The following is a 26,922-nucleotide window of genomic DNA, read 5'->3' as shown; positions in this document are numbered from 1 at the left end:
AGTTCTCTCGGGAAGAACCTCAGGAGAGTAACTACAGGTAACAGATGCCTCACCTTTCCCAGCAAGGTGGTGGCTAGACAGGAGGAAAGGTGCACTCCTGTTTAATCTTCATATGTTACTGATCCTCACGGTTTTAGTCCCTATTATGCATCTGTATTAACTAACTGAATATTATAAATACTAACCTCTGTCTGGAGGAAAATCCCAGGCCTAGAGCTGTTGCTACAGTTGTGCTAATATATACAAAGCTATTTACACAAAAATACCATTAAACATATACAAACTGTTTTCAGGGTCTGACATTAGGAGAGAAGGGCCCAAGGACCAGCCCTGGGGTTTGCAGCTAATCCTGAAGAGCTATCCTGGAAGCTTTGCACATAGATGCAGTGAGGGAGAAGAAAGGGTGACATCGCAAGAAGAGGTGTCAAGAGCCCAGGAGAGTAAACCCATGGTAGCTGTGCCCATGTGGAGGAAGGATCAAAGTCCTGCTATCACCTCACCACTCGGAGGAAAGTGCAGGGAGGCAGGAAGGGTTACATGCCAGCAGGAGGACAGAAGAGCCATTTGCAGTTCTCACCTCAGCCTGGTTCTGCCTAATGGCAATGGTCAGGCCCAGAAAGGTATATTTGCAAAACAGGCAACATGCTGTTGTCCTGCACTGTTGGGAGCTACCAGGGCACCAAAGTGGCCAATTTATACATGGTCATTTCTGTCGTAGGAAGCTTCATGTAGATGCTCCGCAACTACAACGTGGGAGACTGATGGAACACTCAGAGGCACAGTTCAAAGCACTAAATGTACTGAGAGCAAACCTGCCCCGGGGGCAGTCTGCTCTTTCTGGAACTACACATAGAGCTGGGCTGGCAGGAGAATGGTCAAGTTGAGCCCAGAATATGGGTCAAGTGCACAGAAAAGCTTTCCATCTCTGCTTCTCTGTCTGAGCCTCTAAAGCCTGAAGCAGTAGTGAGAATCAGCTTCTCTGCAACTGGATCTATTGTCATCTTTACAGTGCCAGCAGGGATCTGCTGGGAGTCTATCCCAAAAGGGCTGCAATGCTTTTTGAGGGGGAACTCAGCCCACTGGACTGCAGTATGACATTGCAGTGACACTTCAGGTTCATAAAAAGCTTAAGGATGGATGAACAGGAGGTAGAAATGAGATACGAACCTTTTGCTTCTACGTCACCCACATTAACTTGTTTTGAACTTGGGACTGGGAAAAAAAATACACAAGTGCAAAGGCTGGGAAATGCTGTTGCAGCCTACTTTCTCTAGATCGGGGAGTTCAGCAAAAGAGTTCGGTTTTTTTGTGAGGTTGGCAACAGAATGGAGAAGAGGACTGAGAGCACAGGAAAGGTTGTAGACAAGACTTGCCCTGCAGGAGCCAAATGGAGGCTTCTTTCCAAAAATATAAACATTAAAATAGATGTGTCCTTTACCCACACCATTTGCCTTGAGTCATCATAGCCCACCTTAGGCCTAGAGCTTGTTTGTCTGCCTGGGAATACTGTTTGGACATAAAAAGGAGTGTCCTACCTCTGTTCATAAATTAAACATACAAAAAATATACGTGTATTGTATAAATTGATACATACATATATATATATATCTGGAAAACAACAGTTTTCCATATATATATAACCTAGTTGTATATATATGTATGTATATAAGCTCTAAATTCACATTTCCATGTTACCTGGAAGGAAGCATGCAAGAACAGCATTATGGAGGGGGAGACGCTGAACAAGATTCCTCTGGTACAGGACAGGTTTGCCTAGGACAAACCTGCCTCCAGCAGCATTCCCCAGAGCTGAAGAAAGGGGAAGTGCTTTTAGCCCCCATTCTCTCTACACAGCAGTTTTCCTGAAGATCCACAGAGCAGCTTCCTCTATTCCCCATGCAGGCCATAGGTCCAGCCAAAATCTGAGGAACCACTAGGCTAAAGCTGCAAAAGGAAAGGGAAACAAAAAACAAAGCCAAAATCCATTACCATCTAGTCTGGTAGATAGAACTGGTAATTCATGGGAGAGCAACTGAACCTCGGCACCACTAAAAAAAGGATTGATGTTTGCCCATGTCAAAACAAGGGATTTCTGTTCTACTTATCCATTCCCTCTGAGAGTCCCTCAGTCCCTTATGGTTACCATCCCTGGTTCTTTTTAAGATCCCTCTCCTTGTCCAACTGTCAAAATTACAGCTTGGCCTCATACTCTGGCCAGCTTATGCCCAAAGGGGCAGGTGGTCACCTTGCAGTCAATTTGCATCCCACCCTATAAAGAGCACCTAAATGTGCTTGTACAGAAGAGATCAGACATCCTCAACAACCTGGATTTCATCAAAGATTCCTGCACAATCTCACCTTGTGAGGAAAGTCAACAAATTTTAGCCGGGCAAGAAATCGCCTCACTTCTCCACGGCTGATTTTGGGAGTGGTGGAGTCCTTTAGCCACACCATTCGACCTTGAGTCATCATGGCCCACTTTAAGCCCAGCTTGCTGACTGAGAGAAATCCTGGCTGTTTTTCAGAGGTTGCAGTTGTTGTCACAGTGATGTGAAATGCATCCTTCTGGAGATCGTTAATTCCAACTGGCCCATCAGAAAAGAGAGAGAAAATATTGGCAAGGAGTAAATGATTATGCTTCTCCCAAAAGAAACCCTCCTCTTTACTCAGACAAAACATCCACTGGACTGAGGGTATATTCTGATTTTCCAATTGCATGCTCATGTGTTCATTAGGGCAAACAATTTTAAGTTAAAAAATTTCTGTGTAAATAAACTGAAAAGGAAATCAGAAATGGAAGTTTTTCATTACAGGTGCTGGTTTGAGTTTGACATGTGAGATGTACATATTTAATTAATGCAGTTCACCTGAATAGAGCATTCCTTCCCACTCCTATTAGCAGATATTTTTACCTCTACAGAATGGGAAATTGGTAAGACATAGGCAAGTCTGTTCACTCCAGCCACCACAGAATGATATGTACAGATCTCAGAAATCCCAGTTTCTAATAAACCCCTCTAAAATGATTTCTATTTATTTTGACCAAGCTGTGTTTTTTGATACAACTGTGATTAAACATACTGCTACGTAGCATCTTCTCCCTGCTTCCTGGTCAACTGGACTCAGTCCTACATGAACTGATTTTTTAACCCACATCCTGTCATGCCCAACAAGTCGGCTGTTGATTGAACTACTTTAGAAAAGCAAGGAAATCCAACAGGGACTGTATGATCTTGTATAGACATTAAATCTAGATCCACTGTTCCTTAAAAACACACATTTAAATATTTTGGATTCTCACTTTCAAAAAGAAAGTGGAAACAGCAACACAGCTGCTATCCCAGAGAGCAGAACACAGCCAACAAAGGCAGAAGTGTATCTGAGGTAACAAAGAAGTTCCATAGTGATTCTTCATGCACTGCCTTAAATAATAAACAGCTCCATGGAAAGCAAGGGAACTTCTCTGGTACAAAACATGTGTGAAATCAAACTCCGACTTTCCCATTTTTAAATGTGTAAATGAAACTTGGTGGGTCTTTTATTTACAAAGTAAAGGTTGGACAGGACCTTCCTTCAGGAAGAACAGCAATGTGATTTCCCATCTCTGGTTTATGTGTGGTGGATCACACACATTTACTGTAGGCAAAATGATACCATATTGTTTCTCATAGCTAACTCTCCCTTCCTCTTATTTCTTTTAGCCTATGCAGTCTCTCCTCCATTTGTACTCACTTGCTGAAGCAATGACTTTGTCTGTTGCATTGGTGAGGTCCAAAAGGACTGTAGGGAAAACAGGATGGAGGAGATAAAGGTGGTGCAGCCTTTGGCGTTCAGATCTGGGACCAGGTTGCTGTTGGAATGAAAGGCAGACAAAAATGTTACAGATGGCTAGCAAAAAGCAATCTAGTGTTACCAAAGAAACAGAGAAGTTTTCTGACACTGCACTAACTTCATTTGGTTCAGAGATTCAAAAAAATAATGGTTTTGCAGAGCTGAAAGCCTGGAAAGTTTTCTTTCTGGAACAGAATTTGCTTCCCAGACTACGTTTGGTAAAGTTGAGATTTGGCTCTGTGAAAGCCATCCTGATGGACCAAGCTACAGTCTGAAAGTTGGAGTTTCCATGCTGAGTTGTGTGCCTGCATGCTGAGAAGAAGCTCTCAGGGGCTGGGAACAAATTCGCAGTAAGAAAATCTCAATGTTGCAGGAAAAAAAAGTGAAATTCACACAGAAAATTTTGGTTTTGAACAAATGAGTTTTAAGTCAATGGAACTTTTTGGAGGAGAAATCACATATAAGCTCCTGTGTGCAGGCTCAGAGAGGTCTGAGTGTCAAACCAAGAAGAAAAGATGTTCCTGGCAGTCTCATATAATATGTTTAAGGTCAAATTGCATTAGGAATAAAAGAGAAATTGCATGTGTCTCACAGACAAGCCTAAAAATGAAGAAAGTATGGTTGCTCACCAGACTTTGTAACACAGGCTGTGCTTCATCAGCCCAAAAGAGGAAAACAGATTTCTTGTCCAAAGTCATGACTGAGAGTGCATCAAGTTGCTGCTTCTGCCATGGGAGTTCCTGGTTCCAAACAGGGATGCCAGATTTGCCATCTATCACCACCACCTCAAAACAGGGAAAGAGATATAGCTTCAGTGGTTGTTCAGGTATCATCATAACGGGAGTCTCCTTCCACTGGCACAGCCTGTGCTGCTCCCTGTCATGACTGGCCACACAGTGACCAGTGCCAGCCACAGAAATGGGAACAGCCAGGAGTAGGGAATGACTGCCCCTTCCAACCCAGCCTCCCTCACTATGTTGCTACTGCCCTCTTTGCCTCCTCTTGTTTTACCTTTTTGTTCCCATCTCCAGTCTGTGCTTGCAGCATGAAGTCCAGAGTTTGATCAGCACTGAAGTAACCCGGCACAGGCTGGCTATAAATTTGGACAAAGAAACATTCAGCCCTACGTCAGAAAAGCAGGAATTGCTTTCATAGTACATTCTGCCTTTTACAGAGGCAGGATTTGCAATACTAAGTAAAATCTTTCATCCACTGAGAACTGTTCTTACAGGCAGGAATCATTTGTTGGTGGATCAGAAAAGTGAAAAATGATCAAGCAGCTCATTGTGCTTGTTAGCCATTCTTCAGAGTTGTCTGTGTTGGGGCCAACTCTTGCAGGGCTGTCTATGACCCAAGACTCTATGTCCCTTTCCCTAGCATGAGAACCCATACAGTTTTGTTATGGTCATAAAAAAATTCCTAACCCTTTCAAAATTCATCAGCAGATTTGACCTCCTGCTCAAAGTGAATGTCCCAGCCTGCCTTAGCTGTGTAAAGTTGCTCTTAACATCCGCATCATTAATGTCAGCCCATGAATCCTTGCTTTCTTACTGTTGGTGATTTTACAAGCCTTTTTATAACCTTCAGGAGTTCAAATGAAGCCCCCTCCCATCCTTTCCCTTCCGGGCAACATAACACTACTACTTGAATCTCCCATTGTAACTCTTTTCAAACTGTCTTACTTGCCTTTGGCTTTCTGAGTCTCAGCTCTGCCTTTCTTAAATTCAGCACAGTTGGACATAAGGCTCTAAGAAGCATAAATGATTCCTTTAAACCACAGAATCATATATTTTAGGGTGAGATGATCACACCATGCCCTCCCTCCTCTTATTTATGACAGATTACTCTATTTCATCCAATTAAGCAAGTATCAGTAGGCTGAGTCTGACTAGATCTACCCAGCCCTGAGGCTTGCTACAGAAATATAAAGAGGAGATAAATTCATCACTTCTTGTGGCAGTCAGTTCTAATGATTAATCCCATCCATAGAAACATTTTCATTTTCTTGAACATGAGTGGCTTCTGCTCCAAGGCACTTGTTCTTGCTATGGCAAGATTAAAAAATCTGTTAGTTCCTGTGACTTATATGCGCATATGAACTCACCTCTCAGGCTTCTCTTTGATCATCTAAGCCCACTAACTTAAATCTTCCATGCTAAAGCACTTTTCCAGCCCTTTTCTCCAAATTTTTTAGCTTCCACTTTAAAATGTGCAGACTAGAATGGCTCCTGAACAGCAATGCCACAGTACAGCAGTGGCTTCACTATGTATACTTAATGCTTCAAACGATGTAATTCACTTTACAGACACCTTTGGCAACCACAACCAATGCTTCCAAGGCAGTATTTTGGGATACTCCCATAGCTTGAAAACTCTCCTGTATCAAAAAGAAGTAGTAGGTAGTTCTATCCTATGGGCATTAACTTAAACTCTCTCCTGAGATGACACATCTCATGTCCCTTTAGGGCTACAGTCAGTGACTGATCCTACAAACTGAGCGTAGACAAGCAAATGTATTTCAGATGCTACCATCAACTGAAAAATCCCACGGGCACTTTCTCAAATGAACCAGAAGGCTGGTAATTACTCCTGCCCAACAGTAATCCCCGCAGCAACCTGCTATTAATCCTCTCTCATCTGAAACACCCATTTACAACACAATTTTCAACTGCTTACTCAATTTCATGGTCTCTGAACTTCACTCTTGTTTTATGACTACTGGTTCTCCTTTATGGTCTTCCAGGGATCTTGTCAAAAGCTCTTTGGAAATGCAGCACACTTGCAACAGCCAGGCTGTTTTTATCAGAGAATGCTCCCAAAAGGTTGGAGTTAGTCAGCTTGGCTGGAGCAAGATGGAGCTTGAGGCAGGTTTACCCAAGTAAAGGGGAGCTCTCAGCTGGTTCTGTACACTATGGCTGATGATGACCCGGGTTTCACAGCATCACATGATCACAGTTTGGGACTGTTTGAATCCCTTGTGACACCTCTGAACTGAATTGGTTCCCCACCCTGTGTTGCTTAGGCAGAACCTCTAAGTCCTATAAAAAATACCATCTTAAATGAATGCACACTATATTCAACCTACTAGATTTTATCTCCCTTAACTCTGAGAAAACAGACAGACTAGGACTTTAGCACAGTGGCCTTGAATAAGAATTGCTTTCATTATTTTTCAATGACCTATCTGGCAGCTTCTGTACACATACTGTACTCTGTCCCTTGGGATGTCACAGAAACAGAAAAAACATGGCTGGAGTGCAGCAATCTGAAATACAAGTTGCCCAGAGAGGTTGCAAAGTCTCCATCCTCACAGCTATTTAAAACCCAACTGCACACAGCCCAGAGCAACCTGGTGTAGCTGAACCTGCTTGAGAAGGGTTGGATTAGATAATCTTCAGAGGTGCCTTCTATTCTCAATTATTCTGTGATTCTGAGAATGGAACAGGAAAAGCAGTTTTCAGTCCTTTTTGATTTGAACCCCCTACAATTTTTCCATTTAGAAATTTCTTCAGTATTCCTGCTTTTACAGCTTCTTTGAACTGGCTTTGTTTAGTCAGCATGTATTTATTCTTTGAACTAGATTCCAGACACATCCAGAAGTCTGCAGACTCTAGGCCAAAAATACTTTTACTCCACCACCTTTCCCCACAGCAAGATGATCTAGCCATAAGCCATTGCCTAAAGCCACTGCTTATGTTACCCACCAGCTCTCAGGATGCTCTTGACAGGTAACACTGAGCTGAGAGGTAACACTGCAACGAGAGCTGCTTTCTTTCCTCCAGACAGCAGAGCAAACAATCTGTTTCCAACATAATTTCCTTGAACTGTGCCCAACTGCTCTTTGCATACATTTAATACAGAGCAATCTGAAATTGCTGGTTATTATCAATTTATTAGATCTAGCTAATTGCTTAATTTACATGTGTGAAATAAGAAGATGAGCAATATTGTTTTAAGGTTTACATTTAGTATAGACTGACTGCCATCAGAGTGATGACTTCCAGCTTTCAAGGAATATTAATATCTGTGGGACATATTCAGACACCTTCTCTGAAGACTTGGATGCTAACACACTAATGCACCTGCTCCTCTCCACTGAGCTGGCAAGTGGCAGCTGTGGACAGCAGATGGGCTGAATCACACACCGGTAGTCCCCTGAGCTTCAGTGCCACAGCAGTCATGACATCAGTGCTGGGTATCTGAATCAAGCCCTTCATATATGAGCACACAGCTCAAAAGATTTCATGTCTTCTGCTCTTTGCTTTCTTTGCCCTCCTTGTTTGCTCAGCAATGTATCCACATGCCCCCAGTTCTTAGATTTCTCTATGGACTTTGTTTTTTTTGGACTTGATTGCTTTCCAAGGAAAACATGTGCTTGAAGGTGAAAGGCAGAAAATAGAACAGAAAGATATAGGAAAGAAAAATGTTCCCAGTACGTAACCTGCTGATATTCTGCATTTCCAGAGTCCAACGGGGCTCCAGGTCCTGTCCCTGTAGCAGGATCAAGCCCTCTTTGCTGGTGATGAGCAGGTTGCTGCAGTTTGTGTCAGGTGTCTTCATCATCTGCAGGAATTCAACACCCCCACTGGGACAAATGGAAAGCAGAGAGAAGATTCCTAGGCTTGTATTCCCGCATCTCAGCATTACCTGCTTGTCCACATAACAATTCATGCTACCTAAAATTTGAACTATTCTTGGAGAAGCCCATCTTTTTCCCACTGATGGAGCTTAGCTTCCTGTTGTGGGTTTCTAAGCAGGCTAAATAAGCAGGCTAAATTCAGGTCTGGGCTCTTCTGAACATCTTGAGTTACTATAAAAAGCACAGACTGTGGAGGCTCACATTTGTTCCTTCCCTTTATTCCTAACTGGGCTGACCCTGACCACAATTTGCCAGTAATGGAGAAGGGGCTGTGAAATCCTGGCCCACAATGCTGTACAGGGGCTGGGCTTCCCAAAAGGACTCTATTAGCTGGAAACACTATGTTTTTTCCTCCAGAAATGCACAGGAGGCAGAAGAAAGGTACAAGGAGCAGAAGAAGCAAAAGAGTCCATTTTATCATACTTTGTATTTCTTTTTCTAGGACAACCACAGGACAGGGAGGAAACAATGTACTCTAGAGTGCTGTTATCAAGGAGGCAATGAAAGACAACATTGAAGTAGCAGGGAACGTGTCTAGGAGCACTAAAAGGCGCTCACCCTCCCCTACCTCTTCCAGCAGAAGCAAGATGACCAGTTTATCTCCTACCTGTAAATGTCAATGAGCTCTGACAGGTTTACAGATCTTCGTTTTTCCCACTCTGGCTCCTCCTGCTGCAGCATTGCAGGAAAGCTGTCCCGGTTTCTGGCTTGGGTAAAGATATCCCTCAGGGCAACTGCTTGGACATTACCTGCCAGGAAGAGTGAAAATGAAGTCATGCCTGCAAAGGTTAATTGTGTGATAGTACAGAGGGTCCTTTGGACCACTGTAGCTGTGGTAAAAGGCCACATGAAGTAGAAGGCAAAAAAAGAGCTGAAAGTTCCTTGGAATTATGTGCCATGATGAGCTGGCTTTGGAAAACTCCAAGATATTTCAGGCACTGGTACTCTTTCACATCATGGCAGTGAGACTCTCTCTCATGCTGTCTACTTCCAGATTTTACATTGCAAAGCATGGAGCAGACAACCCAGGCACTCTCTGAGCCACTTCTGGTAAAATAAATGTTTTCTCAGTAAGGAGAAGTATTGGAGAGGCTAGGTGTGTCTTACCAAAACCAAACAGGATGTAGATGGCTCCCCGGCTGGTGATATGGACTTGAGGACCAATCACTTTCCCTTCTCCATTGATGCTGTACTTCACAGGCCCACCCAAATCAGTCCCGGTCTTTCCTGACACCAAGACGAAAAACACATCAGGCTGCAAAGAGAGAGATGTAGAGATTTCTGGCAGTGATTTCATGCATTTGTACTCTCAGAATCTTTCCTGGTGCCCACAGCATGAAGCTCTGCTGCCTTTTCCGTCCACAGCAAGGTCTAACTAGTGGTGTCTCTGCTCAGTTTGGTTTCCTGGGAGTCTTACATTCATGGTTTTCTCTTGTCTGCAAAAGCATCAAAGATGGAAGGGACTTCAAAGAAACGGACTCCTCTAACAACAGCAATGCTAGAATCACGGGGATGTGAGCATAGAGGAAATCTGCACTTAAATTCATCACACAAGTACTTATTGCCTCTGGATAAGCTGAGTGCTCCTTTCTCCAGGGATCTAACTCAACATGACTTCCTACAATGCTGCTAAACACTCACTTCAAAACAAGCATTCACTGAGCAGAAAAAGATAGTTCTCAAGTCTCAGCCAGGAGTGAATAATGACCCTTCTGTTCATTTGCAGCTGATAAGAAATGCAGGTAGTGTCATTATTGCTTGATCTCACTGCTCTGAGCCACTGAAAGAAAGAAGGCGTTTTTCAAAGAAATCTAAGGGAACAACAATTAAGAGCTCTTGTATCGCCTGTTATAACCTTTCCACATCAAGGGTCCCTGTTTTTCCTCTAAGCAGTTAAGGTCCTTTCAGACCTGTAGCAGGGACATGCTGTACCTGTGTCTCTTTGAGAGCCAGAACAACAATATCTCTAACGCCATCTCCATCTACATCCGGAAGAGTTGCAGCCGGTGCAGCCAGGATCCCATCAGAAAGGTGGATGGAGTTCAGTGTCCAGATGGTCTTGCCTGTGGGAAGAACAGGACCAGAGAGACCTGCAGCACTTGGGGAACCAGTGGGCATCCCCAGCAAGTTCCTCAAAACCTATGTGAAGGACAGAATAAGAGAGCTTGTCTTCCCCATTCCTGGAGAAAAGGGAAGAAAAGCATTCAGACTGGGACAACATGCAGTGGGAAGTAGAGTTCTTCCCCTAGCATTTCTTCAGATTGGCTTTGAGACATGCCTTCGTCCTGCTGTGCTTCCTTCTCTGCATCTCTCTACACAGACCTGAGCCCAACAAGCTTCCTGAAACAGCAGGGAATATCTGAGGTTCACTCTTGGAAGGAGAACCTAAATAAGAGTGGCGCTGGTCTGCAGGACAGCAGTCAGCAGTAAAGCCTGTAGGTGGATGCCAGGAAAGGGAACAGATGGGCAGTTCTGATATTCAAAGTGCAAATCTGTGTTTCAGTTAAATTCCCAGCAGCAAATAGCCACTCCAGCATAGCATGCTCACTCCACCTCAGGGTGAAAGCATGTTAGCAGACATGATGTCAAATGGTTCAGCAGTCCAGCATGGACCCAGCTGGAAACTCAGTAAAACCTGATTTGCAAATTGGCAGATGAACGCCAAAAAAGGCAAAATGGAATGTGATGCTTTTACTTATTTGTAAGTCTTTTGCCAGCACTTCCATTTTTCAAACCAGTTTAAAAATGCTTTGCTGCTGCTACTGCTGTGTAGGATATGGTTCATCCTTGCATGACAAAGGAAACCAAAGGCCAGACCTGCAAACACTAGTGTACATTATTAAAGCTGCTACTGCTGGTAAAGAAGACAGCCTGTGGTCCTCATGATGCAAACATGGAGCCGTGCACATGATCTGGTCCCTAAAAATATTTGAAAGGTAAGTACTGCTGCTCATTGACTGAATCTATCACTTACACCCAAAGTTTCTTGTCTCTCTCCATCCTCTGTTCTGATTCCAAAATCATTCTCCTATAGTTACCTATCAATATTTCTGTCAGTGAATTAATGTGGCAGAACAAGCAGCAATCAGAGAATGGAGATGCACATGACCATGTGATTAAAAATGCAATATTCATTCATATTTAATCAATTTTTCTATGGGCCTAATTTCTCTGATGGGTTTACTAGCTGTAGCATATGTCTCTGTGTAACTTCTCGATCTGGTGCTCAGCTTCCCAGTGCTGCTACGTAGGTGCAGAGCTGTACTAACAGCTCATTGTAGATGAAAACAGACCTTACATATCCTTTATGCCACGCAGCTATTACAGATGAACAGATAAGATTAACACTTTGAAATGCTCTGAGATGGTAGGATGGAGATGCTACCAGAGAGTGGCAATGGTCTGCTGCCTCTCTCACCCTTTGTAACTAGAAACTTATTAGTGCTTTCACTCTTTCCTGTGTGTCACTAGATAACAGCCAGCACAAAGTGCCAACACTGAATCACTCGTGCTTATTGGCCCTTCAAAAGAAAGGCAAAAGCAGCAGCATCTTTCTAACATGCTAGTAATTGCCTTTACCTGTGGAAGCGCTGAGAAGGCTGAGGAATTTAGATGTTCCTGTCACAAGGCAGGTGGGCTCTCCTGGTGCCCCCAGAGACAACCCTTTGCACTGCACACTCCGGGTCTCCTCTGGAAGCTGGATGGACCATAGAGTGCTGCCATTCATACCAGAAAGGGCCACCACAGTCACAGAGGGCTTAGAGACACCTGGAAGAGACAGGAGAGAGAGAAAGTGAAATCCCTTGGCTTCAAAGGCTATCTTCATAGTGTCTTTGGTCCTTGTGCTTAAGTTCCAGCTCCGCCTCCTGAAGCTGAGTGGCTCAAGCCAGTTATCTCCACACTGTCTTAAAGTAAAGGTCAGATCCCACCCTTTGGATTAGTCTCTCTGCCTGCAGAGCCTAGCAGTGACCTGAGCACACTGCAAGAAATGTGGCCAGGTGGGCACAGAGAAACCAAGCTCCTTTTGGGGACAACCTGCTGAGCTGTGCTGACTTCCTGGTGTGAAACACATTGCTGTCAAACCAGACTGACCCTTCCGATCCCCTCTTCCTTAAGCCAATGGACACCACTGAGGGGATGTCTTAAGTGACTCCCAAGGCAGCTGCCACCTCATGTGGAAGGTCTGGGCTGTCTGTAATTCTGGGGCACCAGAAAGTGACTGACAATCTGAGAGCTTTTTCCTTTGTTTTCCAACTTTTTTTGTTGTTGCTGTGAAAAACAGACTGAATGCAACAAATTGGTGTAACTCAGGGTCTTTTCCTGATTCACCAGTTAGCACAAAATAACAGTGAGAAAAGGCGTCCTATGCTGCTGTTTCAATAGACTGTTGGCTCTGATTCCAAATGCCAACAACTTTTAGCTCAGCCTCTCCTCAGATACAATTGTGGTTACTGCAATCTCCACCCTGGACATTCATACCACAACTTAAGATGAACTCCCATACATTTCAAGATAACAACAGTTCCTGTTGGCTCCCGTCTTACTGCCAAAACTCAGCATGACCTGACTACATGGAGAGTGTATCTGGGCCACTGGCTAAAATCAAGTCTGAGCCCACCCTCTAAATCTAAACCTACCCTCTTCTCAAACTGAAAATCATATGGCTCACGCTAAGGATCAATTCTTTTTGTTGGGTTGGCAGGGATCTAGAACACCTAATTCTTCAATGCAGCTCACAACTGCTGTGTGTATAAGCTGGTTAAATATCTAACAATGTCACAGCTTGGTCCACCAGAACCTATTCTAAGCAGCCACCAGAACGAAGAAGGGTGATCCCTGCTAAACAGTCAAGCACAGAAGCTTCCCCACCATCAGCCAATTTATCGTACATGAATTAACATTTGGAGCCTGGTAGGGATATGGAGGGACATGGAGAAAAAGGCAGCAAGGTGGGGCTATTTCCTCCAACACCAACCTGCAGCTGCTCTAAAAACAACAGAATCACTGCAATAAAAGAAGTTTGTACAGCCCTCTTTGGCCCCGGGGAAGACAGGGAATCAGAGCAGCTCCAGGGAAGAAAATCCATAACGCTCCCTGTTGGCAAGCAGTGAGCTAGCTCAGAAGAATCAGAGCACTCAAGCAGTCAGTCTGTCATCACTGTTCCTATTGCCAGCTACCCTTAGCAATGGCCAGGAGACCAGATCACGGATCAGGAAAGAGTCCAGACTACTACTGAATCCTGTCTATGATCTTTGTCAAGCTGCTTCCCTTCTTTGTGCTTCCATCTCCCTATCTGTAAAATGGAGGTATAGAGACAGAGCTTTTTAGTTAAGAGCTTTGAGAATTAGCAAAGGGGGAAAAATAACGCCTTATTTCTAATTGCTATTTGTAGCGCAGTGCTTTCTGATTGCTTTATCTCTGCCCTCAAGCCAAGTGTGCACAAGTACAGGACAAAGAGATGGACTTGCCCCAAGATGAGATGAGGGGAAATGGGTGACTGACTGGCTGAGAACAGGTACTGGAGCAGAGGCTTGCAAGGAAAATAATGAACAGCATGACAAAGCACAGTCACAGAACAGAAGCCATGTTAATGAAAGAAACAACAAGGTGGATTTGTAGGGGTACGGACTTTTCCCATGCGCTAGACGAATATACCAAGGTTTGTACTGACAAGTACAGAAAGGGGAGTGGAAGGAACTGTGGTGCTTACCCATGACACTGGCATTCATCAAGGCTGTGAAGACGATGAGGATGTCAGGAAGCCCATCGCCGTTCACATCACACAGCTCCAGTGGGGATAACACTCCACCTGCAACAGTCACAGAGAACCACCGCGCTGCTGAGAGAGCAGCCACTCAGCCCACTCTTCACACTGGGAGCAGAAGGCTGGCACAAAAAACAGACTCATGGAGTCTGCTAGGGAAGCAGTAATGCCAGACAGCTCCCACCACAGCTAGATCTTTCACTGCATGGAAAGGCAGAAATGTAGCATCTGAGACAGAGGAAGGAAAGGGAAAAATACAGGAACTGACAGAAAAAGATATCTGTTTCCCACTTCACTTTCTGAGGTGATGTGGGAGACACACATCTTATGAAGAGCTTAGATTTGGAAGCCAGGGGCAGAAAGCAAGGAGGGAGAGACATATCTAGACCTGGCAGAAATTATTTCACAAACTACTGTTACTTTACTTCAGAGGTCAGAACGGGAGATACTTCAGAAATGTTATCAGTGGCCTGTGTAAGTTGGCAAAAAGATCCCAAATGTTGATTTAAAGATTCAAGCAGGGCAAGACAAAAGAAATAAGGTTAGTTGAGCCAGTCAGGAGACACAAAGATTTCTATCTGTTTCTTCCCAAACACTCCCACACACTTCAGTGTAGAGGTGCTGGTACAACCCAGGGTCTAGAGAGGGAGGCACTATGTTTTAAGGTGGGCTGGGCCATCTGTATCTGAAACAGAGCACACCATCCAGACAAAAAGGTAGGATGGGAGAAGAGTCAAAATGCTTTTCGGTGTTGACAGAAACAAGATTTTGTGGTACTGTTAGCTACTGGAGCCAGATTTTGCAGGCTTCAGCTTGAAGAACAAGCAGGACAGAGCTGCCTGTCTATTACCTTGAAGGATCTGCAGTGGTGAGGAAGGGTCTCTGCTCTGAGCTGGCTCTCCCAGATAGGTCTCTCCCGCCGATGCCCAGCCTGGGAGCTGCCACCTCCCCCACGCCAGATGCTGTTCCTGGGGCTTTCTCACCTGTTCCCTGACCTAGGTTGCGGTTCCAGGTGTTATGCAAATCCCTAGGGGGACAGGGAATGAGAAACGCGCACACCAAAACAAGAATCATCGAGATCACCACAGTGAGCAAAAAGACCGCTGTGCGCAGGTATGGCATGAGGGAGGGAGCAGCCTTCTGCTCCAAGCTCCCAGCCGCCTCTGCAGGATAACCCTCAGGCGCGCTTTCTGACGTGCGCTGCTTTGTCATCCCAACCTCCACATCGGAGTCAGGATCCTGCATCTCCTCAGGGGGGCTCTTTCCATTCTTGACACCCCCGTTTTTCTGTATGTTGAGTACGAGGTCATCTTCGCTTTCATCACTATCAGCCTGAGTGAGGGGATCGTACTCCCCGAGGTCCGGGCTCTTCTTTCCTGAGGAGAGATGGAGACAGACAATAAAGCATTAGCTCCTTGCTTTTTCAGGATTTCAGTGGAGAAAAGGCTACAGTGAGCCAGGTGAGATCCCAGTGAGAGCTGTGAGAGAAAAGACAGGGTCCAGGTTTTGGAGTAGGAGCTACAGGAGAAGTGATGCCAACCATTTATTTCCCCAAGATAAAGGCATATATATATATATAAAATATCTATACACATACATAGATACAAGTATGCATGTATACTTTCCTGTTTGGTAGTGAGCTACATGGACATGAATCGTGCTTAGTCCTCTGAGTACCTAAACTGCAACACTCTCTTGACTTCAGACTGAACTCCTTTAGCATTTGCCAAACCCTAATCCCAACACAGCCCCTCTTCACTTGTAGGCTATGTCCCCCAAGGGGGACATCATCTGCAACTCATTTTTCCCCTGCTTCTTCTTCCCGGTCCAAGCAGCACTGCTGCCTTCTGGTGTGGTGTATTTGCTGTCCTGCTTCATGAGGGATGGAAGGGTCTCAGCTGGGATGAAGCTCTGTGAAAGGTTTGTCTGCACTGCTGGTAAAAATGGGTATCAACTCCATGAAGATTATGGCAAAGTAAGTGATTTTGGCCTGTTGGGTCAGTATATCCTGGTGTCTGAAGGGATCAGGGATGCTCCTTTGAGACACCACCTTCTCTGCATGGCTCAGCCAGCCCCTACAGTGGGAAACCAGCACTCCTGCTCTGCTCCTGCTCCCACCTCAGCTGACAGCTTGTGCCCGGCCTTGCTGAGATAAACACCATAGCGCTGATGCCTTCAGGTGGTGGTACAAGAAACTAGCCAAGCTCTTGGAGCCTTCCCAGCTCCTGCCCCTGCACCACAGATGCCTGACACATGGATGACTTCTCCCCCAAGCCCTTGCCAGCCGCAGGGAGTGTGATGAGGGCAGGGGCAGAGCCTGGTGCTACCTGCTGGCTTAAGGCCAGGGCCATCTGGTCATGGGGGCAGGTGAGATCCACACAGCCTCAGGCTCTGAGCTACGAGTGCAGGAGCGCATCTCAGGGAGCTGCCCCCAGCCACTGGGCTGGGCACGGAGCCATGGCCGCTGCTTGGATGTTTAAAGGGTTTCGGTCTGTTTCTTTCTCTCTTCTATTCCAAGCTGGGATTTTGTTATCCCAGGTATCTATCTCATTTCCCTTTGCCTAAAGCTGACCTGAGACAAGAGCTAACTTGTGCCTGGAGATGCCTGAAGGGATACATGCAAGGCATAAATAACGGGAAAAAAAAACACAAGCTATAACTATTCTCAGACACTAAGATAACAGAAAGGCTCTACTGAGTGGAAGTTTAAGGACTCTCATGGTTATTCTTACTGCATAAGATAATATGCCTTACTTCTGTTTTTCCTGTAAAAGGCAGACCCACGGTTAAACAGGTACTGTAACATTTAGTTAAGATTTAAGAAAAACAGTCAATCCCAATACAGGTCAAAAGCCTCACAGTAAGAGGAGCAGCCAGGGCAAGCCACCCATACTGATCAGAGGGAAATAAAGATATCCCAACAGATCATATGTCTAAATCAGACCCTTCCTTTCTGAACCACGTGCTTCCACGCAGGACTCCCATTAAAACACTCTGGTGCACAAACCCACTCAAAAAAGCAGTAGAGCACTCAGCTAAAAAGCACTGCGTTCCTATGGGACTGTGTATCCTTGTGAGACACTGCGTTGTTTGACATAGTTCTGCCCTGAAATAACATGCACTCAAAGTGTACGCATTTCAGGGAAAGTCTTGGCCTGACCTCAGTGGCACACAGCTCTCTGCTTGGAGATTGCAGTGTGCAAGCTGTGTGAGTTTCCCAGCCGTCTATGCAGTAGGATTGTGCTACGCTGCTAAAAGAGAATTCAGCAAAACCAAGGAGTTCCACGGAGGACTCACTGGCAGGGTATTTACAGCATCACACTACAAATCCAGATGTGCCAGCTTGATCCAGGTCACAGTGGTATTAAAAGTAAATGCTGCTGACCCAAGAGTAAATGGTATTTCAAATATTTGGCCTGGGAAGTCAAAGGTGGACAGTTCTGATGTTAGCCAGACTGCTCCCGATTTTGAACCCTGGTGTACTTTGAGTACAACAGCATGCTTACACTTCAAATAGACTGTGACTTCCTTAGTTATTTTAATTCCAGACAGTGGACCCAGAAGACTAAAATTTGTTGCTCATCCTTGGAGCAACTAAAAGTATTGGCAGGAATGAGCTTTATCTGCTATGGTTTTGCTTTGGATCTCTAGGAAACAGAAAGGACCTTGAAACTATGGCTCACCCACTCCTTGTGCTGCCTGGGACCGAGATGCTGGGAACATGGACAGTCATGTCAGCCACCACAGAGGTTCTGTGACAGGAACACCGTTCCTGCTGAGAACCAAGTAAGAATCCCAATCCACTTGTCAGATGTTAGAAAACAGCTACTATACAGGTAAATAAAGATTAATTGAGATTCTCACAAGGCATAAAATGCCCTGATGAGGTTTTTTTAAACCACAAGGAGAGAAGATACTGCCCTTTAACACAGGCCGCTGGAGCACTCACCTAGCCCATAGGAAACCCAAGTGTGTATCTAACCTCAGAGGATTCACATGCTTATCTCCCACTGCTCCAAAAATACCCTAACAAACGATCTGTCAGTGCTTTGGGAACACATCTGGCGTGCACATGCTCAGCCCAGCCTCCTGAGGCTGTTCTGCAGTGCAATGAGTAAGTAACTCTGCATTCACCTGGCTGGAGAAAGAGCAGAAGGGACGTGACTCTTCACCTGAGTTTCAGGTCACTTGCCGCGGGAAGGAAGGATGCCACACCAGGTTTCCACTGATTGCTCCAAGATTTTTAAACAGAAAAGTACAGAGAGACCTAAATAGCAGTAGGATTTGTGAAAACAAGGCCACTCACATCATTTAGAGAATTATCATTTACTAAGAAGTGCTCACTGACTTCAGACTCAATTTTTTTCCTTTCTGGTCAGCACAGAGGCTCAGGCAGGGGGAAGGCAGTTTGTCCATCGAGAGATTGCTGAAGCTGCCATTGTTTTAAGCGATGAGCTCTCAGAAAATCCAGTATTCCTGTGCAGTTTCTACTTTCCACTGTGCAAGTAAAAATAAGTCAGCTTCTTGATCAAACTCTTCTTGATCTCACCCTATCTCCTGAAACAATAATCAATGTGTAACTGTCACAATCCTGCACTAAATAAAACAGACGCCAGACGAGCCTGCAGCAGATCTGGGGCCTTGGACATGTAATAGACTTGTGTAGCTCACATTCTGTTATCTACCTTTTGCACAGTGTCCCTAAGTGTATATAAACTTTGCACCCACTCTACTGGGACAGTACTCTCCTCAGCAGTCAGCTTCTCTACTGATCTGCATTTTCACCTGTGGCTAATGAACAGCTTCCCTCCTGACCTCACCTAACTGGTATTTGTGTGTGTTTTTTTTCATGACACTAATGATAAAACAGAGGTTCCCAGTCAGTGGCCTGTGGTTACAAACAACCAGGGGAACTGCTGGTTGTGGTCTGTGGATAAATTATCAGTAATGATACTCCTTTTTTTTTTTTTTTTTTTTGCAATCACTGATAGAAAAAGCAAATACCAAAGAAGGAGATTTTCCAAGGCAGAAGAGAAAGAAAATGCCCCAAGCTTGTTAACTTCCAAGGGCAGTAGGACTCCAAAATGCACTTTACTAATTTGAAAATCACCATGCATTTGCCTGACAGTACTTTTTGCACAGGCTGCTCTTGTGACTGCTGCAGCAGTAGAATGTGACCTCCCACAGAAGAAAAGATGAATTGTGCTACAGCTTGGAAAGGAGGCACCTGTGAGGTGATCCGTGTTAAATCAGGTCCTGCTCATAATGAAATATTCATTGCTAGTGCTGATGCCTTGAAAGCTATTAAATTGTCATATTTCTTTCTTGACTTACTAGAAATGCTTTTTTCTGCATCTACTTTAGAGTGAAAAGAGCAAACCTTGGACTTCAGACAAGTGCAATTTTCAGCGCATTATTCCAATGATGACACACTGGTTCCAGTATCCTTTGTACTCGCTTCAGGCTTCTGTTTATTCTTTTGTTTTTTTTGCAGTTGGCAGGCACCAGTCATTGGGTACTGCAGACATATCTCTCAGCCCATAGGGAAGTAAGTTGCCACATATTGATGTAATTAATTTAATGAGATGCAGCAGAAAAAACAGCTCTAGCAATAGGCTTTCTGCTTTTTCACTGCTGTCGAAAGCTACATTTTTCAGGAGTTAACCACATGAACAAAGTATGATTCATGCAGTTTCACCTAAGGACTGATACAAGAACAATTTTCCTCACTGTAGCTACAAGGCCTGTGCTCTTTTCCCAAATCAGTGCCTCCCAATGGCAGATCTCAAATAGCTCTTGCTAGTGCCAGAGATCCCAAGAGAGATTTGTCCTTGTTACTGTACAGTTTCCCAGTGGTCACACACCAATAGACACACACACCAGTTTGCATTTGTCCTAAATAAACTTCACGTAAAATCGATTCTTTCCTGCTGCCAGGAACAACAGTCTCATGAAACCAAGAAGAAATGGAGTAGCAAGTGAATCTGTGTGTGAGACCAAACAGTCCTGATGTAAATACAAAACTACTGAGCACTGCTGTGGGTTACCAAAGGCAGGCCGGAAGGGCCCTGCAGACATTACTGCGACCTTCTTGGACCAACAGAGGAGGAAGGCACTGCCTGCCCTGGATGCTGCTTCATGGATTGGGGCACTGCGGGATCATACGGGGGTGCAGATTTGGGAAGGAGCCTCTGTCCCATGGCTGTTCTGAAGGCAAGACGTGGCCAGGAGGGGCACCGAGGCACCTTGCCATTGGGGTAATGGAGCCAGGTGCTTTGGCAGCGTCCCCTGCAGAGTCCTGCCAGTGCTTTCAACAGCACCTAGCAAACTCAAGGCGTGGTTTAGCAATGTACCCTGATAACCCATAATATCCATGCCAAAGAGAATGGTTGGACTGCTGCTGGCTGCCTTATCTTTGGAAGATCTGGCTCCCAGCACAATAGTCCCTTATGTTCCCATATCCTTTCATCTCGCTCAACATCTCCGGCCAGGAACTACACAGAAAAGCGAGGCAGACCCTGAACACCCACCTGGCTACGCTCAGCGACACGTACCCAACCCCTGCCCTTTGCCTTTTTGGGGTAAAACCGGCAGGAGGGCCTCGGGCAGGGCACTGCGAGGCTGCCTGGAGCCCTACGCCCCCCGCAGCCAGCCCCAGTCCCGCAGGAGGCCCCCGCAGCGCCCGCAGCCCCGGCCCCTTCCCCACCACGCCGGGAGCAGGAGCAGGACCGGCCGCGGGAGCGGCTGCCCCCGGCCCGCCCCGGCCCATCCCGGCCCGGCCCCGCGCTCCCTCCCGGCCGGCCGCGGCCGCAGCCCCTCACCCGGCAGCTTCAGCGCCCGGGACAGCACCGTGGCCATGGTGGAGAGCGCAGTGAGCAGGCGCGCCGCCCGCTGCCTCATGCTCCCTCCTGCGGCACGCTGGGGAATGTAGTTCTGCCGAGGGTCTCTGCCAGGCCAGGACCGGTCTTACCCAAACCAGGGCTCTTCGCCCCTGTGGGGTGCTGCGAGGCTTGATCTAGCCTTCGGCACTGAGCCCCGGCCAAGGGCAGCCCGCACAGCGTGCTGGGCGCAGATGCGTGCAAAATTGCACTCCTCGTCCCAAGTGGTTTGTGCAAGAGCCAGTCCTTTGAGTTGTTCCTGGTATAAACATGTGCCTACATTCTTGGGAAGAATTTGGTTGGGAGAAGGCTTATTTTGCCATTTGGTTTTGTTTTGCAACATTTTATTTTATTTTTTTTAATTACTGTACAAATGACCACGCAGGCATTTTCCAGAACTCTCCTCCATCTTCACCATAGCCTAAGGCAAGCTCCCGAGTGAACTCTCCCCTTCCCACAATGGGGAACTTGAGCAAGGAGGGTTTTGTGGTTTCCCCAAAGCCACAAGGCTCTGGCACTCTGATTCCCAGCCCCACACATTGGCCTTCTGACACCAGCACTTCTTCAAGCCATGATTTGTATGAGAGCTCTCAAGACTGATTGTTTTGTCAGAGAAGAGAAGAGTATTGGCTAAATACAAGAAAAGAAAGTCTGACTGCCTAAAGACTGCATCGTTTTTTCTAAGCAACTGCTGCTGCTGCTTTTTCCCTATTTTGTTCCTGGAAATAATGTACCACCCTTTCCTGTCCAAGTCTGTCCTGAAACTCTTTAGATAATAACAGTAAGGAAGGAGCAGAAGAGAGACACCAAGTGGTTTAACTGTTGAAGAGACTTATTTATTTATTTATTTATTTGTTTTAAAAAACAAACTTGAAAGAGGGAAAAAGAAGTAGTTCCTGATCCCAAACCTTTTGGTACCACTGGACATTTTTCCACTGATGTCACCAGGCTTCAGATCAGGACCTTCCTGAGAACACAGCACATGGTGGGACAATCTCAGACGGCAAACTCTGCAAAAGCCATCAGAATTATTCTTTTTCCTTCCTTTCTAGGTCTTTCTGAGAACACACTCCTGTTCCATATTGCCATTTCCCCTCCTCCAGCTTTTGATTTAGGAGCCATAGTGATCCTGTAACTATGTCAATATTTACGGGAGAGATCCTGGATGCTTTTCAAGTCTCAGTTAGAAAATCTTGTGATACACAGGGACAAGAACTGTCCTGAAGAAAAGCTCTTTCTAAGAAAATGCTTCTGGCACCAATTAGACTTGGGAGCTAGGTTGCAAGAGAAAACAGCCAGAACTGGGAACTGGAAAATCTGTTGTCCTCATTTGTGGTCTTCTCACATCAGGCACACACACATACACTGCAAGAGCCTGTAGTTTACAGTGCTCGTGTGTTTGTGGTACAGCATAACCCACTCTTAAATTCATGCATACCCACAAAAATGTCTCTTTCCCCAACCCCTGAGATCTCTGTAAGCCTAATGGATAGCAAGGGCAAGTGATCTGCAGCAAAAACTGATGTATTTGAGGAACATCTGGCTGAGCAAAGTGTTCAGAGAGTTTAATGATATCCAAAGCATGAAAAATGAAGTTTTTCTTCTTTACACTGTGAATGTTAGCTGATTTGCATATAAATTGGACCTGTCAAGTGTACTAATATCAATCAAAAAGCTGTGAAAATAAAACTGAAGTTGCAAATAAATCATTCATTTATGTGAATGTTGCTTTTACATGAATTGTTATTTATTTTTTTTCAAAGCTGTTTGAAGAAGCCAAATGCTGAAAAATGGGATATTGGGACATAAGCATAGAAGTCTGAGAGCTTTGGCTTGCAATGCTTTTTGTTTTTTAGAAAAACATTACAAGCCAAAAAGCTTGGAAATGTGCAGCTGCAAGCCCCTCATCAGCATTACACTTGTGCAAGCCTTCTCTGTCTAGACTGGCACTTGTTGTCCTGCTTAGGTTCTCCCTGCCTGAGGTAAACTATCTGTGCCCTGCTGGATGCCTGATTTCTGACCTGACCCATCTCCTTTGAAATGCTGGTGTGTTGAAGTTGCATTATTCATCTGACTACACAATTTGTAGCAATATCCAAGCTTAAGATGACCAGTGCAGGATACTTTGCAGTTGACTCAAAAATGGTATGACACACAAGTAGGAAGACTTTTTAGTGTCACCATTTGCATTACCTTTTCACTCTCAGTCTATGTGAACAGAGAGGGGTGATGTCCTTGAACAGCAACAGAAAAATGACATGTGTGGGCAGCTGCATTGTGCAGCAGTCCCAGATAATGCATTCTAACCCTGCATCCAGGTTGCAGCTATATGGTTTTTTTTTCTCCTCCTTTATTTCTTCTTGGGACTGGCCATGTATCATCCCCTTCCTGCCTTGAGGTCCTTGTATTCAGTTCTCTTCACCTTTAGCCACTGGACCAACCTACACTGAATGTCCCACAAGTGAGAAGTGCTGTCCTTTCTGTACCGTGGTAAGTGCTGCCCTTTTTCCTCTGTAGGAGCTGCCAGATGCTGGCCCGGTGTGTCCCTGCTGATCCTGCCTTCTATTTCCAACATCACCTGCCTTCAGCATGGGTCTGAATCAGACTGATTTTCTTCCCTCTTTGCAGCTGATGCCTGGCCTTTTGATCTTGCCCACTGAAAAGTGATAGTGCCACATGCCTCTTCTGTGAGATCTTTGCAGCAACGGCAGTCTTCCTGCTGCTCTGCTAGGCCCGACTCTTTCTTGCAGGATAGGTGAGGAGGCAGCTGGGGCAGGGAATGTGATGTTGGGAGAGCCCTTGCTGAGCTCACCCCTGGTCTGTTGACCCTACAGAACAATCATGCAGGTTCCCATGTGTGGAGAAGTGGGGTCGTTGGCAGCCCTAGGTACTTAGTGCTGTTTTAGGAAATTAGTTCATTGCCAGGAAGGCAGCAGGCACCCTTGTGGCTTGAGAGGTTACAACAACCATAAGAATAGCTCTGTGCTGCACCTTCGTCTCATAAGTACCAGGATGTCCTATCTGGTTTTGCAACTGTGGGCTTCTTTGACTGTGCTGGAACAATGGATACGACACAGGTTTCATCTGCTGCTCTCCAACCAGGTACAGGCCTTCATCACCTTCCACCTCTCTGTGTTTCAAGGTCTGATAGGCCCTACGGCTGCCATATGGCCCATCGTGTCATGTCTACTCTGGGGGGTGCCTGGCAGCCAGCTGTCCCACAGCTCCAGCCTGCAGCACACAGCATGGGTGTCTGACACAGACAGACTTGCCATAGCCTGCCTCAGGGATCCTGCTGAGCCCTCTCCACCCAAAGCAGGGAGCCACACACAGCCTACATGGCCAGCCACTGGAAAAGTCCCCGTCCCTGCTGCAGCCATTTCGGGGCTATCAAATGTGTGCTCAGCAGCTGAAGGGGACAGAGACTCACAGCTGCCTTTGGCTTCATGGTGGCACCCTCTCCGCCTAAGGAAGTTTTAAGAACCTGTGAGAGACTGTGGAGGAAATGGTGAGAAGGGGAGACTTAAGGAAGGATGTTTCTTCACTGCTCCAGTCAGATGTGGTGGCCAGGATGCTGTGCTGTGGTGGAGGCCTGGCTCACTTGTACAGAGAACCAGCTGGGAGGTGCACACCGCAGCTGGAGCAGCTGTTCTCAGCTGTCCAGAGGAAAGAAATACCCAGTATCTTTGCACTCCTATGTGCCCTAAGCTAATGTTTTTACCTGTTCTTCTCATCCTACCCGTCTCATTCGCAGGGCTGGCCATGGCTATGTGGACAGGGCTGGGAGCACCATCCTTGTTCCTCTTGTGCCTGGCTGAGTCTCTCCAGGATGGAGAACTCACATGGGAGCAGACACTGCAATAGATAGGAAATGCTTGTTCAAACAACAAAATAAAATGCAATCAAGCAGTGAAAGCTAACAGGAAGAAATAATAAAAGCAAGAAACAGGAAAAGTGGCAATAACATTCCTAGCAGGTGCAAAACACTCCACTTTTTCTGGTACCTACAGCAAGAGTATTTCAGGCAAGTTTAAGCAGTGCAGGTGTGCACAGATTTTTCAATGAGCCCAGGCATTTAAACCAGTTCCAGCCCTGAATCCTCCTCAGCATAAACAAGAGGCCAAAAGATAGCTGCAGCTCTGCAGATGTCTAATTTGTGGAGCCCCACGGCTGTGTGGTGTGCCTGTGTGCGGCCATGGGGCCAGAAATGGTGGGTGTTTCTGATGTGAAACATCTTGAGGCACCCTTGGGAGTCACCCTCTTCCTTCTAACCAGCCTGGCTAGATAACACCTGGTTAATCCATGCTCTGAAGTGCTTTGCAGGCTTGCAGAGCCAGACCTGTGGCCCCCGTTGGTCTTTGAGGCATCCTCTGAGAGCCAGGACTCCCTGTGCAAACACCTGGTCTTGGCATGGGAGGTCTGAGCGCTGCTGCAGGTGCCCATGCCCAGAGCACTGATGTGGGAGCTTGCTGTGGCTGTCAGACCTCAGGAAGGAGGGATCCGAGCCCCTTTTGCCCTCAGCTTGCTGAATCTGCACCTGCCCAAAGGTTGCAGGCTGGACCAGGGACAAAGGAGAAAAACTCAAATGTTTCTGCAGGTGTTGCTCTTGCCAGAGGGATTTAACTGTCTTGGAGCTCTTCTGTGGCCTGAGAGACCCCCAGACAGACATGCAGCAGCCCATTTGTATGTCATAAGCAAGCTTCAGACTGAGGCTGCTTGTGTTTAGAAAAACAACTGAAAGTGGCAGTCCTCAGAGAGGAGATCAAATTAAACGCTCTGTGGTTGCTTACAACACAGTCATAGAGATGTGCCAAAAAAAAAAAATAATAATGGGGAAGTGTTTCTTGTTGCTTGGTTGTATTAACAATATTTCTGATCTCTGCTTAGCTTGTTGCAGTGATGGCACATGGGTGCTGGTGGGCTGGGCAGCACTCCTCTTTCACATCACTGGAAATGTGGAAGGTACAAGGCAGGCAGCAGAGAAGGGAAGTGCTGGAGCTCCCTTGGGTCCTCCTTCCCTCCAGAAACCCCAAGAGCTGCTGCTAGCATGAGACCAGGACATCATGGAGGACATTGTCACCCTTTCCCAGCACAGGCTGGGTTTGGGGTGTTTCAGGGTGCCCTGATGTGCCTGTGTGGGTTTCCCACCAGGGTCATTCAGAGCTCAGCTGGGCCCTGGTGTCCATGTGGACACCCTGGAGGGCTTCTTGCATGCATCCAGTGTCCCCATCCCACCCTGTCCCAGAGCAATTCATTTCCTCTTCTCAAGGAGCTACAACTGCAGCATGACCGGACTGTGTTTGCCCTGTGCTAAACAGGGAACAGCTGGAGACAGATGATTGTTTGGGTTATTTTCTTGTTGCCTGGACGTTTTATTTGCTTGTTTGAGCCCTGACAAAATAGCTTTCCAGTTCCTCCTGAGGCTGGTCTATGCTAAGCCTTCAGATTGTGGGCTGCTTTAGAAAATTGGTGTTTTATAACTCTGCAAATGAGAGTCCCGCTGCTTCAGTGGCAAGGCTCTGTAAACCAGGCAGAAATTTCCTTGCAACAGAGCCAGAGGGACTGGGGGTGGGCAGAAGCGGTCTGAGCTGTCCTTGTCTGGTGTCAGAGATGTAGATATCCCTTTCTGTGGTCCTGGCTGGAGCTCTGCTGTGATTGGGATTAAATGGCTGGCTAAATGCTAGTAGTGAGCAATGTTGATGGGCTGTGCTGAGAAGGATGCCACTAAGCTTTCCTGCTGATCGGCTCTTCACCTTGGGTAAACCTGCATCGCCAAGTCCCTTCCAGCTGGGGATCTGCCTCTCCGTAAC

General features: G+C 46.0%; 1 protein-coding gene across 1 annotated transcript; it reads right to left on the bottom strand.

The window, feature by feature from the left end:
- Positions 1 to 41: 41 nt before the first annotated feature.
- FAM234B (family with sequence similarity 234 member B) lies at positions 42 to 21,098 on the bottom strand. Its single transcript, XM_082765962.1, has 13 exons — positions 21,056 to 21,098; positions 15,218 to 15,610; positions 14,181 to 14,279; positions 12,050 to 12,238; positions 10,403 to 10,533; positions 9,578 to 9,725; positions 9,078 to 9,219; positions 8,273 to 8,416; positions 4,843 to 4,924; positions 4,461 to 4,616; positions 3,733 to 3,850; positions 2,359 to 2,585; positions 42 to 1,944 (listed from the first exon to the last, which is right to left on the bottom strand). The coding sequence occupies exons 1-13, from the start codon at positions 21,090 to 21,092 to the stop codon at positions 1,939 to 1,941; spliced, it is 1,872 nt and encodes a 623-aa protein (XP_082622088.1). The 5' UTR covers positions 21,093 to 21,098; the 3' UTR covers positions 42 to 1,938.
- Positions 21,099 to 26,922: the final 5,824 nt, after the last annotated feature.

The sequence above is a fragment of the Aythya marila genome, assembly GCF_965140915.1.
Source record: "Aythya marila genome assembly, chromosome: 1".
Classification (NCBI taxonomy): domain Eukaryota; kingdom Metazoa; phylum Chordata; class Aves; order Anseriformes; family Anatidae; genus Aythya; species Aythya marila.
Note: the sequence above shows the minus strand (reverse complement) of the source record. Positions and strands in the feature narration are given on the sequence as shown.

What these genes read in the sequence shown, in the direction of transcription:
- FAM234B (XM_082765962.1), bottom strand. Translation starts at nt 21,092, where the DNA reads ATGGCCACGGTGCTGTCCCGGGCGCTGAAGCTGCCGG. An exon ending in GAAATGCAGAATATCAGCAG is followed by an intron (nt 4,925 to 8,272) that starts GTTACGTACTGG and finishes CCAAATTTATAG; the next exon opens with CCAGCCTGTGCCGGGTTACT. An exon ending in CAAAGTCATTGCTTCAGCAA is followed by an intron (nt 2,586 to 3,732) that starts GTGAGTACAAAT and finishes CTGATGGGCCAG; the next exon opens with TTGGAATTAACGATCTCCAG.